This window comes from Ornithorhynchus anatinus, chromosome X3 (assembly GCF_004115215.2).
Source record: "Ornithorhynchus anatinus isolate Pmale09 chromosome X3, mOrnAna1.pri.v4, whole genome shotgun sequence".
Lineage (NCBI taxonomy): Eukaryota > Metazoa > Chordata > Mammalia > Monotremata > Ornithorhynchidae > Ornithorhynchus > Ornithorhynchus anatinus.
The window spans coordinates 21,178,191-21,197,283 of NC_041751.1; the positions used below are offsets into that span (position 1 = coordinate 21,178,191).

The following is a 19,093-nucleotide window of genomic DNA, read 5'->3' on the forward strand; positions in this document are numbered from 1 at the left end:
CTGAATGAATGAATATACATACAGGACTAGGAGTCAGAAGGCCATGAATTCTAATCCCCACTCCACCACTTGTCTGCTATGTGATCTTGGGCAAGTCACTTTATTTCTCTGTGCCTCAGTTACCTCATCTGTAAAATGGGCATTGAGACAGTGAGCCCCACGTGAGACAGGGACTGGGTCCAACCCGATTATCTTGTATCTATTCCAGTGCTTAGTACAATCAGCTTGGAAACAGTCTTCATCCCACATGGGGCTCACAGTCTTAATCTCCATTTTACAGATGAGGTAACTGAGGCATAGAGAAGTGAAGTGACTTTGCCCAAGGTCACAGAGCAGACAAGTGTGGGTGCCAGGATTAGAACACATGACTTTACAGAAGACTTTCTGACTCTCAGGCCCATGCTCTATCCACTACATCATGCTGTTTCCCCTAGCAGCATTAAGATATGTAAGAACCTAGAATGGGAAAAAAATGGTGAAACTGGAAAAAATGGTGACACAATCTAGGCACTTTGATTCCTTGGCAACAACCATTATAAAAAGTTTATGGGGAAGGAATTTGGAGCTATTGGCTAAGATTACGATTTTCTGGGAATATTTTTATGCCTATATCCTTATTCCCCCAATAACCATGGATGGCTAAGAGTTAATGATGTATCCATCTCTAGCACATACCATCATCTATATCTCCATCTTTCTATTCATGGATATATTTGCATCTATATCCCTACCTACAGATTTATATCTGTAGAAGTGTGTGAGTCTATGTGTGGGTCTATTTCTAGGATGCATTTTTTGGGGGGGGAAGAAGAGCTCTTGATGCTTGCACCTCCAGTGCTGCTAGAAGGCATTTCCCACATAGACACCGGGACCCAGGCGGGCCTCCCTCCAACTGGGACCAGAATGCCGACACCGACCTTAATGTTCACTTTGGGAATCTGCAGCACCACACTCTTCTGCTTGGCCAGGATCTTCTTGGTTTCATTGATGCGGGCGGTGAGGAAGAAGTGTAAACAGGCCTGTTCCAACAGCTGGGTCATGTACTCGCCTGCCTTTACTGCCACCTCCACTTTCTTCACTGGCAGGAGAGAACCAAATAACGAAGGACAAGTTAAATAGAGCCAGGCAGAGGAGTGGCCATTCTGACTCCAATTGGATTCAATACCTGTCCTCCCTCCTACTTACACAGTGAGCCCCGTGTACGACCTGATGATCCTGATCTTGACCCAGGGCTTAGTCCAGTGATTGGCACATAGTAAGTGCTTAAGGATTATGATGATGATGATCTCATCCCGACTGGATTACTGCATCAGCATCCTTTCTGACCTCCCAACCTTTTCTCTCTCCCCACTTCAATCTATACTTCACTCTGCTGCCTGGATTATCTTTCTACACAGACGCTTTGGGCATGCCACTCCCTTCCTCAAAAATCTCCAGTGGTTGCCTATCAACCACCGTATCAAGCAAAAACTCCTCATTATTGGCTTCAAAGCTGTCCATCACCTTCCCCCCGTCCTACCTCACCTCCCTTCTCTCCTTCTACAGCCCAGCCCGCACACTCCGCTCCTCTGGTGCCGCTAACCTTCTCACTGTGCCTCGTTCTCGCCTGTCCCGCTGTTGACCCTGGCCCACATCCTACCTCTGACCTGGAATGCCCTCCCCCTCCTCAAATTCACCGATCACACTCTCCTGGTTCTCATCCTATTTTTCTGGCTGCTCATTTTCAATCTCTTTCACAGGTTTCTCCTCTGCCTCCCTCTCCCTAACTGGGTAACCCTCAAGGGTCAGTTCTAAGGTCTCCTTCTATTCTCCATCTATGCCCACTCTCTTGGAGAAATAATTCACTCACATGACTTCAACTACCACCTCTATGTGGATGAATCCCAAATCTACATCTCCAGCCCTGATCTCTCTCCCTCTCTGCAGTCTCACATTTCCTCTTGCCTTCAAAACATCTCTACTTGGATGTCCTCCCATCACCTCAAGTTTAACATGTCCAAAACAGAACTCCTTATCTTCCCACCCAAACCTTGTCTTTCCCCTGACTTTCCCGTCAGTGTAGTCAGCACCACCATCCTTCGTGTCTCACAAGCCTTGGAGTTATCCTTGGAGTTATAACCTTGGAGTTATCCTTGATTCCTCTCTCTCATTCAACATACATATTCAATCTGTCACGAAATCCTGTTGGTTCAACCTCCACAACATAACTAAAATTCATCCTTTGCTCTCCATCCAAAATGCTATCTTTTTAATCCAAGCATTTATGCTATCCCTCCTCGATTACTGTATCAGCCTCCTTGCAGACCTCCTTTTCCCCTGTCTCTCCCCCTCCAGACTATACTTCACTCTGCTGCCCGGATCATTTTTCTACAGAGATGTTCAGGACATGTTTCCCCAGTCCTCAAGAATCTCCAGTTGTTGCCCATCCAACTCCACATCCAACAGAAATTCCTTACCATTGGCTTTCAAGCTGTCAATCCCCTTGCCCCCTCTTACCCCACCTCTCTACTCTCCTACTACAACCCAGGCTACACACTTTCCAATCCAGTAATAGCATCAGAATGCAGGCCCCACAAGCTCTAGGCTGCAGAGAATAGGCTCAATCAATCAATTGTATTTATTGAGTGTTTACTGTACCGTACTAAGTGCTTGGGAGAGTACGACGTAACAGAGTTGGTAGGCACATTCCCTGCCCATGATGAGCCCTAGCACTGCAGGTCAAAGCCCTGACACTTTTGCTCTAACCTCGGCCATGTCCCTGCCTCAGTAAGAAGGACAACAATACCAGTGTCATCACACAATCCAAGTGGTTACCAATTAAAAAGAAAAAAATGACATCGTCGCCTGAACCCTAAAACTCCTTTCATTGTGGAGTGAGTCCTGCCATTAGCATAGCTGAAGGTTGCAGGGGGTTCCATCCTCTATCTCAGACAAGGACTGAATTTTGAGGAGGTCTCCATGGGCATACTCCCCCCAACCAAGACCAAAGCATAAAGAAACTGCTGGCAAGTTAATTTCTCTGTGCTTTCAATTCCTCATCTGTAAAAGGAGGACTCAATACCTGTTCTCCTTCCTACTTGGACTTTGAGCCCCATGTGGGACAGGGACTGTGTCCAACCTGATTATCTTGTATCTACAGCAGAGTTTAGTACATGTTTGGAACATAATAAATGCTTAACGAATTCTGCAAGCAAACTTGGGGATGGGGAGAGGACACCCCACCCCCAAACTGACAAATTAGGAGGTTTTCTAAGTATGGAGATGATGATGGCTTAACCATCAGTGACCTTTTAAAAAAAACAGGTCCGAATCTACTCGGGGGTGGGGGTGGGGAAAGTGACTTTTTACCTGTCCTTTCTATGTGTGATCCTCGGCTAGGATCACCCTAAATCATTCAGACACACCCTGGAATGTACAGAAATGTCCCAAGTCACCCCAGAGATGGGGAGTCCTGCCTTCGGGGGCGGAACCGCAGAAGAGTGTGGGATGTTGGAGGGGGTAAAAGAGAGGGATTTGGGGGACAGTGCAGGACCCCCAACCCTGATTCCTGGGTCAAGGGAATCCCTGGATGAGCTGTCACTGTGGAATGCCATGGTGGTCCAGAACACCTCTAGACTGTAAGCTCACTGTGGACAGGGAATGTGTTTATTATTGTATTGTACTCTCCACAAGCATGTAGTACAGTGCTCTGCACACAGTAAGCGCTCAATAAATATGATTGAATGAATGACACCTACCTCTGGGAGACTTCATTGCTTCAAACTCTTCACTATGTGTTGGGTAACTGTGCTAAGATGCTGGGGCAAAGGGCTCGTGCTTTGAGGGGCTTCTCCTACAGAGCCCCCGGTACACTGTCAGCAACTATCTGGTAAGCCAACGACATTTAAAGGAGATATACTGATCGAATGGAAGAGATGATGCAAAGGCTGCTTCCTGACTTCAAAACCTTTCCTGGACCATCGGGACCTGATAAAAACCCCGAATGCATCCAATATGCTTTCTGTAGACCCAGCGGGCAAGGCCGAATCACATGATTCACACTACGCCCCAGGGGTAAACATCCAACAATTGCTCTGTAAGACACCACTGCGTTCAATCAATATGGGAACGCAAAAAGCTCACAGCCTGCACTTGTCACAAGACAGCAGTACAAAGAGCCAAAAAGCTAGCATGAAGACATCCAGTGAAACCTGGATAAAACGTCTATTCATGAAAGTCAAGAAGAAACACACGGTACCCACCAAAAATAGGAAGCCCCTATATTCATCATATCTATTGCTGCCCGCAAAAATCGGGGCTATTTAAAGCTGTCCTTCATTTACGAAGAGGACGCTACTGATGGCAAGATCCTATTCATGTGTGCCAGTGCGACGGGAAAGACTGATGTGAAACCTGCACACCCTGACATTATTTGTTTCATAGGTCATTTTTGTGATCTGAAGAATTGGGTTTTACCCCTAAATCCAAGAGAATGATTCTGACATATTCTCTAAGGGCTGCATTTTGCCATCAAAAACATGATTGTTTTAGATAAGGCTAGACCGCGACCAAAGAAAAAGGAACTGAATTCTGGGTCGGTGGCTGTGTTGCTGGACTACTGCCAATATTATTAATGTGCCTGGGAAAAAACATAGGGGACTTGGAATGAAGCGGCCTAGTATATTTCAAAACAAAAAAAAGGACAACAAAATACAATCAAGTGCAGTAGCCTTGAAAAGAATGAAAGGCTTATCTTATTTAGGTCCGACAAGTGAAATCTAGCCTCCAACTTGCAGAATTAATCAGCCAAAAATCCTGCACAGAGTGCCCAATTGATCAATCTACAAGATTATCTGAGAAATATGCCCTGGACACATATGCTTGTGGTCAAGGACAAGATTATTTTCCATAATAGATACAGATACTTTTGTTTTATGGGGACAAGTTGAGGCAAAGGAGGGTAGGTGGAAGGAGAGATGAGGAAGGAGAGGGAGAAGAAAGGAGAGGGAGAAGTTAGCTAATTTTCTTTCCAGTTTGTCACAATCCATTAGTGAACTGGTCGAAACAATAGGTGGTAGATTTTCTGTCCCCTCTTGGACTCTTCAGTGAATCTTAACTTGCCGTCATTTCCTCCTTGAATACACCAGATCTATTCAACTGAGTGGCAAACTCAACCTCTAGCAGCATCACAAGAAGTAGCGTGGCCTAGGGGAAAGATCATGGGCCTGGGAGTCTAATCCTGATTCTGCCACTTGCCTGCTGTGTGACCTTGGGCAAGTTACTTCCTTTTTCATTGCCTCAGTTTCCTTGTCTGAAAAATGTGGATTCAATACCTGTTCTCAGTTCCCCATAGACTAGGAACCCCAAGTGGAAGATAGACTTATTTGGTTATCTTGTATGTACCCCAATGCTTAGTACATAGTAAATGTTTACCAAATGAAATTATCATTATTTTTATAATCAGCTTGATCTTGGAACTAACTGATTTGTCCATCTCTTGAAAGGGAAAGGGAATTGCAGTTTCCTTTGTGGAGTATAAAAATCAAACTGTCCCCGAAGACCTTCTATTCCTGACACAAAACCCTACTCTGATTAAATCATGTAAAAATATAGCTGGATTCCTAGAATTTCCAATTTTCGGAGAAACAAGGAACAAAAGTGAAAGAGGATATTTAAAAATATGTTTGGGGAGTCAATTCTCTCTCTCTCTCTCTCTCTCTCCGTTTCTCTGTTTCTCCTACTTGAAGGCTCTGGTTAAATCTCTTGACTTTGTAATTGCTAATTGGTCGCTGATTGCTAATGCTCCAAATCTAGATAAACTGCTAGAAAGGAAGAACAGGCTATAAGAACGTGTCCAGTGCTTACGGCTTAAGGGCTCTAGTGTCACTTCAAATGTGTGGTTCTTGAATTCAGTCTGTGCAACTCCAGTATAAAACACAATGTTGCCAGAGAGATAGGCTGTGGCAGAGTAACGTCTTGGGCTGCGGTTATGGAACGTGATGGTGACTTTGAAGTCTCTTCCAAGAACGACATTTTCCACTTCAAAATTCATGTCGGTGTCATCCCTGAGTGCAATTAGGCCCTCTGTGTTGAGTGGTTTTTTAGCTCCATACATCAGTGCAGTTTCCAGGGCCAGCCTCTCTTCCTCTTGACCTGGGAAAAGTCCGAAGATAGTGAGAAATCAATCAATCAGTCAATGGTATTTATTGAGCACTCTCTGCATGCAGAGCGCTGTATGTGCCATGTGTTTGGGAAAGTTCAGTACAACAGAATCGGTAGACACGTTCCCTGCCCACCGTGACCCTATAGTCTATAGAGGGAGGCAGACATGAAAATAAATTACAGATATAGACATAAGTGCTCTGCTTGAAAGGTACAGATCCAAGTGCATAGGTGACGCAGAAGGGAGAGAGTAGGGGAAATGATGGCTTTAGGAGGGAAAGGCCTCGTGGAAGAGATGTGATTTTAGTAAGGTTTTACGGGTTGGGGAGAAATAAGGATATCTGTCATGACAGGACCTGGACTTCTCCAACATTTCACTTCCCTGGGGAACTTGTTCACCCACAAGGATGGAGAAGATTGGAGTGGAATGGAGCTGATACTCTATGGGGACAGCAGCTCTGTCAAGTCTTGTTGGGTCTTGGAGGGACGAACCTGTAATCCCAGAATGCCAGTGGCAAGAACCTCATTAAAGCAAGAGGAAACAAGGTTCTGAGTTAGCAACTCGATACAATGAGCACTCAACAGTACAAGTAATTTTTGCAGGTTGAGGTGCCTCTAAAGGATTTTAGGGATTGTGTTCACCTCAGGAGGGGAACTCTGCCTGCAGGTGGAGAACAATTCCCCTAAGAGATGGGAGGAGGAGAGAGTTTAGCACCAAAGCCCCCTCTGGGATCCAGAGGGGAAAACCAGATCTTTCAATCTGCAAGACGGAAAGCTCCATGAGGGCAGAGTTCCTATCTATTTACTCTCTTCTCCCAAGCCCTCTCTGGGATCCAGAGGGGAAAACCAGATCTTTCAATCTGCAAGACTGAAAGCTCCATGAGGGCAGAGTTCATGTCTATCTACTGTCTTCTCCCAAGGCCCCAGTACAGAGCTCTGACTGGTGGTATTTCCTAAACTCTTTCTATGTGTCAGGCATTGCACTAAGTTCTGGTGTAAATACAAGATAATCAGGTGACTATGTGTTATGTAGAGTAAGGTTCAGTAAATACAACTGATTGAAAACCAGGAAAATGCATGAAGCAGACAGTGACTTGGTTTGAGTGGAGATGATGATAAGCAATAATGTAGACGTCACTGGAATATACTACGCAGGCCACCCAGGATAGCACAGTCCCCCAGAAGGGTGATTTAAACCCACAGCTTGTAAAATCTCAGGGTGGTGAGCTCCTGCTGCTACTGATAAGGACCAAGACTTGCATTGAATAATAACTGTGGCATTTGTTAAGCGTTTACTATGTGCCAGGCACTGTCCTAAGCATTAGTAATAATAATAATAATAATAATGTTGGGATTTGTTAAGTGCTTACTATGTGCAGAGCACTGTTCTAAGCGCTGGGGTAGGCACAAGGGAATCAGGTTGTCCCACGTGGGGCTCACAGTCTTAATCCCCATTTTACAGAGGAGGTAACTGAGGCACAGAGAAGTTAAGTGACTTGCCCACAGTCACACAGCTGATAAGTGGCAGAGCCGGGATTCGAACCCATGATCTCTGACTCCAAAGCCCGTGCTCTTTCCACTGAGCCACGCTGCTCCTCTTCTCATTGGAGTGGATACAAGCAAATCGGGTTGGACACAGTCCCTTTTCCACATGGGACTCACCGTCTCAATCTTCATTTTACAGATGAGGTAACTGAAGCACAGAGAGGTGAAGTGACTTGCTCAGGGTCACACAGCAGACAGCGGCAGAGCCGAAATCAGAGCCCATGACCTTCTGACTTTCAGGTCTATGCTCTATCCACTATGCCATGCTGCTTCCAGAGAGAGCACATCACTTTTCTAACAACTTGCCTCAGTTTCAGGATTTCAGAAAGCAAGTACTGATGGGGCACAGGGCTTGATTAGCCTCATTGTCAACTTCACCATTATCATCATCATCTATTGTGTGATAAAGAGGGTTTCAGGACAGAACTGCGTCTTTGGACTGCAATTCCGCCATCTGTCGAAACCCTTAAAGATCGATGGCAACGAGGCCAGCAGAGCAGACTGACTTGATGTTTTCCCAAGTCCTTTAAGCGTGGCCTTTGCCTGCACCAGCAAAGAAAGGTCAAGGCAAGGGAAGCAAGCAGGGTCAGACCTTCCTCTTGCCTGGGAGCCCACCGGGCTGGAGTCCCAGGAGCAAATGTGGAATCCAAACTGTGCCAGGACAGAATACTATGAAAGTAGAAGACACGGTACCTGCTTTCAGTAGACTGTAGAGCTTACAGTCTAGTGGGGAAAAGAAGCAAGCACAGTTTCAAATATTTGTAAGAACATAGTAAAACCAGTGATAATGATGGTTTTTGTTAAGTGCTTACTATGTGGCCAATCACTGTGCTCAGCTCTGGGGTAAATACAGTACAATCGGATCAGTCACATTGCTGGTCAGGATTGGTTGTCAGAAGACCTGAGACCTGATGCCTTAGTTTTTTCCCTGCTGCGTGACTGCGGGCAAGTCTCTGTGCCTCAGGTTCCTCATCTGTAAACTAGGAATTCAACACCTGTTTTCTCTCCCCATTAGACTGTGAGCCCCATGTGGGACAGGGACTGTGCCTGACTGGATTATTTTGTATCTACTCTAGCCCGTAGTGTAGAGCTTGGTCCAAAGTAAATGCTTAACCAATATTGCTATTATTATTTGTACTACAAACTCGTTGGGAGGTGACAAGAATTTAAACCAGGACAGTGGCTGTAAAGGTGGAGAAGAAGGGACAAATTCAGGAAATATTGTGAAGGCAAAACTGGGAAGATTTCGAAAGAGACCAGATTTGGAAGGTATAAGACAAAGTGGAGTCAAAGGTGAAAGCAAGGTTGTGAGATTCTGACAAGGAGGGTGATGGAGTTATTGACAGAGATAGGTAAGTTAGGAGGAGGAGGAGAAGGTTTAGGAAAGAAGCTAAAACCAAGCAGATAAATTCCCTAAGAGAAGGAGGGCAGAGTTGAAACAGTAAAGACTAGAGAAAAGAACCTAATAGAAGGCCCAAGATTGAAGGGTGAGGGGAAGGTGAAGAACAGTCAAAGAAGACAGAAAAGAAGCGGCCATAGAAATAGGGAGCAAGAGAGGCTGGAGAGGATCATATTGGTGAAACCAAAGTCGGAGAGAATTCCTTGGAACGGGAGCTGGGTTTGCCCTCTGAAGTAAATTACCTTCTTGGAATTTGTACTGATCGGTAATGTCCTGCTGCCCATCTCCTCCAATCTGTTTGGTCAGGATGAATTTCCCAACATGGGTAGCATCAACACTTTCAACCACATGGGTTCCATCTTGTTTGACTCGGATGTAAACTATGTCACTGTTCACCTGAGAAGATGAAGAAAAGAGTATTTACCTATCACTTAAGGCCATTCTAGAACAGTCACCAGATGGTTTTCTGGGTATTCACCATTATCGTCATCATCCTCACCGCCCCTGCCTCACCCAAATTGGCACTCCTGGCATTGCGTCCTGGCATTGTCTAACACTTTTTCTGTTGTTAGTGAGTTTGATGAGTTACCACGGGCGTGGCCCTCCAGAACCGTGGACTAATAATAGGGGCCCACAGAGCAACCCATGATTTTTGAGACAAGCAATGACCAGTTGCTGGACTTTCCTTCCAGGCTTTTCTCTGAATCCATCCCTTAGGGACAGTGTGTGAGTTTTTTTTGACTTACTGAAAATTCCCCTCCCCTCACTGACCTCTGACCTGTCTAGTTCGGTCCAGTGGCCTGGCATTATGAAATTCATCCAGTCTACACTAAGGAGCTTAGTCAGGCCCTTATAAAGCTGGTTGGTCCATTTTGTGCTGGAAAGATTAAGGTTTATCATTTTGCTCATCCTTGGACTGCTTCATTTATAGTCAAGGAAACTGAACCTTTAGCAAGTAAAGTTTACCCAGCAGTACAAGGGCTGAGGTAGAATTAAAATTCATTTGCCTATGGATATTACCAGTGTATCAAATCTTAACTGAACTACAGAGATTTTCTGGGGAGGCCAAACATGCGTGAATAATTTCTTCTCTAATTGCAAATTCAGCAATGATGATCATAAATACGTTTGGAATAATTATTATTTGGGCCAGTCTACTGATTTCCCAGAGAAAAGATTAAAGATAGAATGGTCCCAGGCATGGCAAAAAAAAAAAATCAATCAATTATTGAGCGCTTACTGTGTGCAGAGCATTGTACTATGCATTTGGGAGAATATAAAACAGAGTTGGCACACATGTTCCCTGCCAACAGAGAGCTTACAGTTTAGAGGCAGGAGACAGACATTAAAATAAATTATGAATACCAATCATTTGTATTTATTGAGGGCTGTCTGTGTGCAGGGCACTGTACTAAGTACTTGGGAGAGTACAATATAACAATAAAACAGTCACATTTCCTGCCCACAATGAGCTTACAGTTTAGAGGGGGAGAAGGGCATTAACATAAATAAATTATGGATATATACATAAGCACTGTGGGGCTGGGTGATGCAGAAGGTAGTGGGAAAAGAGGAAATGAGGGCTTAGTCAGGGAAGGCTTCTTGGAGGAGATACGGAGGAGCCATATCTTTGGAGGATATGGAGCCCCCCTTGGAGGAGGCTTTGAAGGGAGGAGAGTAATTATCTGTCAGAATTGAGGAGGGAGGGCATTCCAGGCCGGAGTCAGGATGTGTACGAGAGATCGGGGGAGAGATAGATGAGATCAAGGTACAGTGAGAGTAGGTTGGCATTAGGGGAGTGAAGAGTGTGAGCTGGGTTGTAGTAGGAGAGTAGCGAGGTGAGGTAGAAGAGGACAAGGAGATTGAATGGTTTAAAGCTGATGGTATAGAGTTTCTGTTTGTTGTGGAGTTGGATGGGCAACCTTTGGAGGTTCCTGAGGACTGGGGAAACATGGACTGAATGTTTTCATAGAAAGATGATCTGGGAAGCAAGTGAAGTATGGTCTGAAACGGACAGAGACAGTAGACAGGGAGATCAACAAGGGGGCTGATACAGTAACTGAGGTGGGATAGGATAAGTGCTTGGATTAACATGGTATCAATTTGGATGGAGAGGAAAGGTCAGATTTTAGTGATGTTGTGACAGTTAAACTGACAGGATTTAATGATAGATTGGATATGTGTGTTGAATGAGAAAGGAGTCAAGGATAATTCCAAGGTTACAGGCTTGCGAGACAGGAAGGATGGTGGTGCTGTCTGCAGTTTTGGGAAAGTCGGGGGGAGGATAGAGTTTGGGTGGGAAGATAAGTAGTTCTGTTTTGGACATCTTAAGTTTGAGGTGACAGCGGGACATCCTAGTAGAGATGTCTTGAAGGCAGGAGGAAATGTGAGACTGCAGAGAGGGAGAGAGATCAGGACTGGAGACGTAGATTCGGGAAGCATCCGCATAGAGGTGGTAGTTGAAGCCATGAGATCTCTAAGGGAGCAGGTGTAGATGGAGAATAGAAGGGGACCCAGAACTGAACCTTGAGGGAAAACCACAGTAAGGGGGAGAGAGGCAGAGGAGGAGCCTGTGAAAGAGACTGAGAATGAGTGGCCAGAGAGATAGGAGAACCAGGAGAGGATAGCATCAGCAAAGCCGAGGTTGGATAATGTTTCCAGGAGAAGGAGGTGGTGGACATTGTCTAAGGCAGCTAAGAGTTTGAAAAGGATTAAGATAGAGTAAAAGCCATTGGATTTGGCAAGAAGGAGATCTTTTGTGATCTTTGAGAGAGCAATTTCTGTGGACTGAAGATTCTCAAGGAGAAAATTGGAGGAGAGGAACTTGAGATAGTGGGTGTAGGCAGCTTGCTTAAGGAGTTTGGAGTGGAATGGTAGGAGGGAGATGGTGTGGTAGCTTGAGGGAGTCATGGGGCCCAGGGGGGTGGTTTAGAATAGGGGAGACATAAGCATGCTTGAAAGCCGTGGGGAGGAAGCCATCGGAGAGCGAACAGTCGAAGACGGCAGTCAGGGAGGGAAGAAGGGAGAAGGAAAGTGCTTTGATAAGGTGTGAAGGGTTGGGGTCAGATGTGCAAATGGAGTGGGTGAATTTTGAGAGAAGGCAGGGTATCTCTTCTTTAGATACTGCTGGAAAGGATGAGAGAGTTGAAGAAGGGACAGGAGGAGGGAGGGACTGGACAGCAGCAAGGGAGATTTTGGGAGATCTCCCCTGATAGTTTCAATTTTCTCAATAAAGTAATAATAATAATAATAATGGCATTTGTTAAGAACTTAGTATGTGCCAAGCACTGGTCTAAGTGCTGGGGTAGATACAAGGTAATCAAGTTGCTCACAGTCTTAATCCCCATTTTATAGATGAGGTAAACTGTATTTCTAGGTGGTGCTTTTATTACCAAAGCGCCTTACATTACTTAGTTATTTACTCCTTACAACACCCCTGCAAGGTAGGGTTTAGGTATTATTACCCCCAATTTACAGCCAGGGAAACTGAGGCAAGGGCAGGTAAAGCGACTTGCCCAAGGTCACACAGGGATATCATGTCAGAGCTGGGACTCAAACCCGGAACCTCCGGCTTTCTGGCCCACGGCTCTTCCATCGCTCCACACTGCCTCCCCAGTGTAAGTGTATCACTCTAATGATAAGTAGGTAGCTAGATCATTAGAGGTGAGGGACAGAGGAGGCGGGGGGATAAGGGGTTGGGACAATTGGTACGGACAAGGGTATGGAACAACTGGTGAGGGCAATGGGCCTGGGTGTCAATAAGGATGGAGAAATAATTTTGCCAAGCAAAAGAGAGGGTAGAGTTAAAGCACGCAAGGATGTACACGAGGTGGATGAGGTCGGCCTGGCCTGATATCTAGATTTCCACCATCAGCATTCTGCAGCTCATGCACAAGAGTGAAGGAGGTGGACTGTGCCCAGAGGTCAAGGCCCATTTTTCCATTTGCAGAAGGGAAAGGCAGTAGTGGTGGGGCCAGTGGGAAAGGGAACAGGGAGCAAGGTAAGATAGATTTCTAGGAATAGGTAATATTAATAATGGTATTTATTAATCCTTTAAGTATTTCCCCTATTCCCTCTTCCTTTCTCATAGGAGTGAAGGAAGAGGACTCTGGAAGTGATCCAGGGCTGTGTGTTAGTGTAAAGAGATTGACGAAGGGATAGGGGAGTGAGCACATTGATTGCAGTAGAGATGGTGGCATTGGGGGCGTCAATTTGGTCATCAAAGGAAGGTAGTTTGGGTATGGACGCTAAATGACTTGAGAAAATTGGATGGGATCAAAGATCGGAGGTCTCTGTGGGGGAACAGGATAGATATGCGGGGAGGAGGCGTGTGGGAGAGAAGGCAGGTGAATAGGTTTCATTCAGAGAGAGGGATTTCACAGGTAGTATGGGTAGAGATTATAGAGTAACTAGAGATGATGGCCCTCTCAGGGTTGCACCCGAAGAGTTTCCCAGTTTCGACTACGGGAGGGAGAATCAAGCAGAGGCATAACCATTCCATTCCTAGCTTGGGCAGTGGCTAGCAAGTGGAAGGCAAAACTTACCTGTGTTGGGCAGCAGTGTCATGGGAGAAAGTCGAGGGCGGAGACTCAAGTTCACTGCGTGGAAGGAGGCAGTGGTAAACTGCTTCCATATTTTTACCAAGTAAACTCTATGGATCCACTACCAGAATGATTGCAGATGGAGGTGGGGTGCTCTGGGAGAGATGTGTCCATGGCGTCGCTATGGGTCGGAGACGACGACATCATAAGACAAGAGATGATGAGATCAAGTGTGTGTCCAAGTTGGTGAGTGGGAGAGCTGGGGTGAGCAGGAGGTCGGTGGAGTTGAGGAGTGATGGAAAGCATGTATCTGAAGGGCCGTCAGGATCACCTATGTGGATACTGAAATCCCCAAGGATCAATGTAGGGAATGGAGAAAGAGAGAAGGAATGTGAGAAACAGAGCAAAATGGTTTAAAAAGTGGAGGTGGGGCCTGAGGGATGGTAGATGACCGTGACTAGAATCTGGAGTGGGTGGTAGAGGCAGGTGATATGGGCTTCAAAGGAAGGGAAAGAGAGGGACGGGGGAGGTGGAATGTACAAAAGTGGCACTAGGGAGCGATGAGGAACCCGACTCCTCCCTCTTTCCCAGTGAGTCTTGGGGAGTGGGTGAAGATGAGGCTCTCTCTAAAGAGAGCAGCAGGGGAGACTGGGTCATCTGGGTGGAGCCAGTTTTCAGTGATGACGAGGAAGAGCAGTGACTGGATGAAGGATATGCACATAAATGTCGTGGGGCTGAGAGTGGGATGAATAGTGAGTATAAACCCTAGGGCAAGGGGGATGCAGAAGGGAAAGGAAGTGGGGGAATGAGGGCTAAGTCGGGGAAGGTCTCTTGGAGGAGATGTGATTATAATAAGGCTTTGAAAATCAGGACAGTCATCATCTGTTGGATATGAAGGGGGAGAGAGGTCCAATCAATCAATCATATTTATTGAGCGCTTACTATTTTCAGAGCACTGTACTAAGCACTTGGGAGAATACGATACAACAGAATTAGCAGAGAGGTTCCCTGCCCATAATGAGTTTACAGTCTAGAGGAGGAAATAGACATCAATATGAATAAATAATTTATAATATATATATAAATACATAATTTAAAGACATGTACATAAGTGCTGTGGAGTCGGGGGTGGGGCAAATATCAAATGTCCAAATGTCACAGGCTGAAATGCATAGATGATGCAGAAGGGAAAGTGAGCTGGGGAAAAGAGGGCTTAATTGGGAAGGCCTCTTGGAGGAAATGGGACCTTCGTAATGCTTTGAAGGTGGAGAGAGTGATAGACTGGCATACGTGGATGTGGAGGGAGCTCCAGGCTAGGGGTAAGGAGTTTTAGTTTTGGATGTGATTAATTTGAAGTGTTGGTGGGACATCCAAGTAGATATGTCATGAAGGTAGGAGGAAATGCAAGATTGTAGGGAAGAAGAAAGGTCAGAGAGGGAGATGGAACTGAAGCCATGGGAGTGGATGAACTCTTCAAGGGAGCGGGTGTAGAGGAGAAAAGAAGGGGACCTAGAACTGAGCCTTGAGGGACCCCATACTGTCCCTCAAGATGGATGGGAGACAGAGGAAGAGCCACCAAAAGAGACTGAGAAGGAGCAGTCGGAGAGGTAGGAGGAGAGCCAAGAAAGGACAGTGTCAGTGAATCCAAGGTTGGATAAAGTTTCAAGGAGAAAGGAGTGTCTACAGTGTCATAGGCAGATGACATCTAAGTGGATTAGGATGGAGTAGAGGCCATCAGATTTGGTGAGGAGAAGGTCATTTGTTACCTTAGAGAGGGCTGTTTCTGTGGAGTGAAGGGGGCAAAAGCCAGATTGGAGGAGATCTAGGAGAGAACTGGAAGATAAGATGTGGAGACAGCCAGTATACACAGCTCCCTCAAGATGTTTGTAGAGAAATGGTAGAAGGAAGATAGCTGGAGGGAGCCATGGGGTCAAGGAAGGGTTATTTTAGGATAAGGAATACATAAGCATGTTTGAAAGCAGTGAGGAAGGAGCCGTTATGAACAGTTGAAGACAGCAGTCCAGGAGGGAAGAAGGGAGGGGAGTGAGTGTTTTAAAAAGGCATGAAGGGATGGAGTCAGAACCACAGGTGGAGGGGGTAGATTTAGAGAGGTGAGAGATTTCATCTTGACTTACTGCAGGGAACATAGGGAGAGTCGAAGAGGGTGGAGGATTGGGGGGGTGGGGATTTGGAGAGGAGCAAGGGAGACTTTAGGGGATCATGCCTGATGGTTTCAATTTTGTTGATAAAGTATGAAGCCAGGTCATTAAGGGAAAGAGATGGTGGGGTTGAAGGGACAGGAGGTTTGAGAAGGGAATTGAATGTCTGGATCAGCTGGTGGGGGCAGTGGGTATGAGAGTGAATGAGGAAGGAGAAGTATTGTTGTCAGGCGGAGGAGAGGGCTGAATTGAAGCATGAATTGAACTGAAGAATGAATTTAAGTTGGACAAAATCAGAGAGGTGTCTGGATTTCCTCCATCAGCACTCCACAGTTCGGGCACAGGAGCAGAGGAAACGAACTGTGGAGGTGATCCAGGGTTGCGGACTAGTGGTACGAGACCAGTGGAGGGACAGGGAAGCAAGGGAGTCCAGTTCAGCGGAGAGGATGATGTTGAGCATGTCTATATGTGCGTCAGGAGAAGGTAGTTTGGGTACGGAGACCCAATGGGGTAGGATGGCTGTAGAATACTGGAGGGGATCAAAATAATGGAGGTCTCTGCGGAGGAAACAGATTTGTGGAGGGTGGGTGCGTGGGAAAGAGAGCAGGTGAGGAAGTTGGGGTCAGATAGAGCAATTTCAGAATTGGTGAGAGTAGAGATTCCGGACCAGAAGCAGGATGTGTGGGTTTGTGTGTGTGTGTGTGTGTGTGCTTGGAGGGTGTGGGGGGTGTCGGTGACAAGATAAATAAGATTGAGGTACAGTGAGTAGATTAGCATTAGTGGCAAAAATTGACAGAAGGAGCTGTGGCAGAGGGCAGCTCTGGTCAGAAATTGATAAACAGATCGGAAAGCATCCAACAGCATATCAGAACTGGATGGGGACAGGTCAGCAGAAAATCACTGGGCTTCTGGGCAGGTAGAGGTGATTCAAGGTAAAAAAAAAATCTGGCTTGGGTCATTTTGGGGATAAGGATTGAGAAGACCCTTCTTTACTCTGACACTGAGCTGGCCATCCAAGAAGAACTGAGAGCCATTTCCACCCGCTGCATGCAAGCATGGAAGAGACATTCTCCGCAGTCTAAGAAGAGTTCACGACACAAGCAGCATGGTCTAGTAGAAAAAGCCAAGGATTAGGAGTCAACAGAGCCAGGCTCTAATCCCAGCTCTGCTACTTTCTTCCTGGGTGGCCCTAGGCAAGTCACTTAACTTCGCTATCAGTTTCCTCATCTCGGGCAAGGAGCCCTGTGTGGAACAGGGGCTATATCCAATCTGTCTGCATTGTAGGAAGGGAGAGGAGAAGGGCAAAAAATGGAAAACATTAAACTGCATAAAGGAAGTGGCTCAGATTTGCAGAAAAGTAGAGGGAAGAGATCAGAAACCGTAAATAAGGTCAATCAACACTACTAGCCTGATCTGCCAGTTAGCCTGCTAGGGCACTGGACACAGCAGCTGGACTCATAAGGAAACCTGCTTTGCCCATGAACAAATATACCCTTAGACCATGGGGGAAACGATTTCCATAATGGAGAGACAGAAGAGAGCGGGGGAGAGTGAAAGGGGAGCAGATGCTTCTAAAGAGGGGAGGGAGGCATATGTGCATCTATAGGGAACTGAAATGAAAGAAGTGAAGGAAGAATTTGGGAAGGTGAAGAGAGTGAAGCTGTCCCTGGGGAGTGAATGGAAGAGGAGATCCTCCTTTGCAAGGCCCCCCCCCCCCCCCCCAGTAGTGGAGACCAATTTCCTCTTCACTCTCCTAAAACACAAAGGTACTTAATAATGAATGTGGTATCTGTTAAGCTCTCACTATATGCAAAACACTCTACTAAGCACTGGGGTAGATGCAAGGTCATCAACTTGGACATAGTCCCTGTCCCACACTCCAGGAGGGAGGGAAAATAGATATTGAATCTCCATTTCCCAGATTAGGAAACTGAGGCCCAGAGGAAGTTGTGACTTTCCCAGTGTCACCCAGCAGGCTAGTAACAGAACCTAGATTAGAACCCAGATCCTCAGGTTTCCAGGCCCATGATCTATCCACTAGACCACACTCCTTTAGCTTTGAAAAGTTAAAAGAGGGACACCCAGAAGAGGAGAGACCGGGTAAGAGACAAGACCAAAGTGAGAAGTATAGAGGGAGAAAGACTCAAAATTCGCAAAGTCCTAAAATGAGAAAGTCTAATCTAAATTGGATTCAGAATGCAAGGAAAATGAGGAAGGTGCCTGAGAGCGGGACTCTTCAGTTCAGTAGCGGGAATGTAAATGGGTTGTATTCGGTTACATCATCTGGTTCCTCGATCTTGAGCGTCTCTGTAGAGATGGAATACTGAGTCTGATCCCATCTGACACGGCTCATGCTCGCCTTCTCATTTCATATGCCCTAAAATTTAGAAAGTAGAGACTCCGAAAGATCTTAATAGAGTCAATGAGCTTGATAGTCATGAGAGGAAGTGAGCAAATCATGCAAAAAACATCAGCAGACAGAGGGTCGAGGTAAGGATGAACCTGTGCCGATGTTTCAGGCCTGGTGATCGACTGCACATACCCATGGGAGGAGTGAAAGGAAAAGGAAAGTTTGCAGTTCAAAAAGGGAAGCAGGCAGGTTCTCATTAAAGTTAAGCACATACTCAAGGGATACCCTTTCCGGGAACCTTTTGTAAAACTTCTCAATTCATGTTTTAGCGGTCTGAACATTTCTGATAAATGGCTCGGTCTGCACCGCCACCCTGCTACGTCCTGTGTCAAGTAACAGAGCATTCAGCACCTTTTCAGGGCCTCCTGCATGTATTGGAAATACTAATCCTTTACAAATCTCGAGGACATTCATGACAATTTAGCTCATGATGATACAGATCCGAGGTTTAGGTGAACAGATACCAAGCAGATCAATCATGGCCCATTGTTCTCTTTCTTTTCCTCTCTAGCAATAGGATATGGAGAGGCCAAACTTCCAGGGGCCTAAAGCTACTCTCTGAAAGTAAACTAAGGCCCTTGGGAGGAGCAATGACTTGTTCACACTGCTGACAGATTAGTGCATGGGGGCAAGTGTGAGCAGGGGGGAGGCAGGAAAGCCCTGAACAGTCCCCTGGTGGCCTGGAAAAGCAGGGGGTTCCTTCAGGACCTATGGGAATTGGGGACCATTAGAATAATGATAATAGCAATTGATGGATTTGTGAACACACGGAGGGGTATCTCTGTCAAGTAATTTCTGTAATTTCTGTAATCACAAACCATGATGAGATCAGAGCTCAGAAGTATTGCATAACCTCTCCTGTGCCAAAGTGAAATGACAGAGATGAGGATGCGAATTT

The 19,093-nt window shown here is 45.9% G+C and overlaps 1 protein-coding gene across 3 annotated transcripts in view; it reads right to left on the bottom strand.

Annotated features, from left to right (window-relative positions):
• F13A1 (coagulation factor XIII A chain) overlaps window positions 1–19,093 on the bottom strand; it is a 144,801-nt gene that overhangs the window by 22,248 nt on the left and 103,460 nt on the right. For all 3 annotated transcript variants that reach the window (XM_029054049.2, XM_029054051.2, XM_029054050.2), the window contains exons 11-13: window positions 9,328–9,481; window positions 5,845–6,132; window positions 918–1,078 (exon numbers count right to left, since the gene is read on the bottom strand). In XM_029054049.2, the coding sequence (XP_028909882.1) occupies window positions 918–1,078; window positions 5,845–6,132; window positions 9,328–9,481 (603 nt within the window). The remainder of the gene's footprint in view (window positions 1–917; window positions 1,079–5,844; window positions 6,133–9,327; window positions 9,482–19,093) is intronic.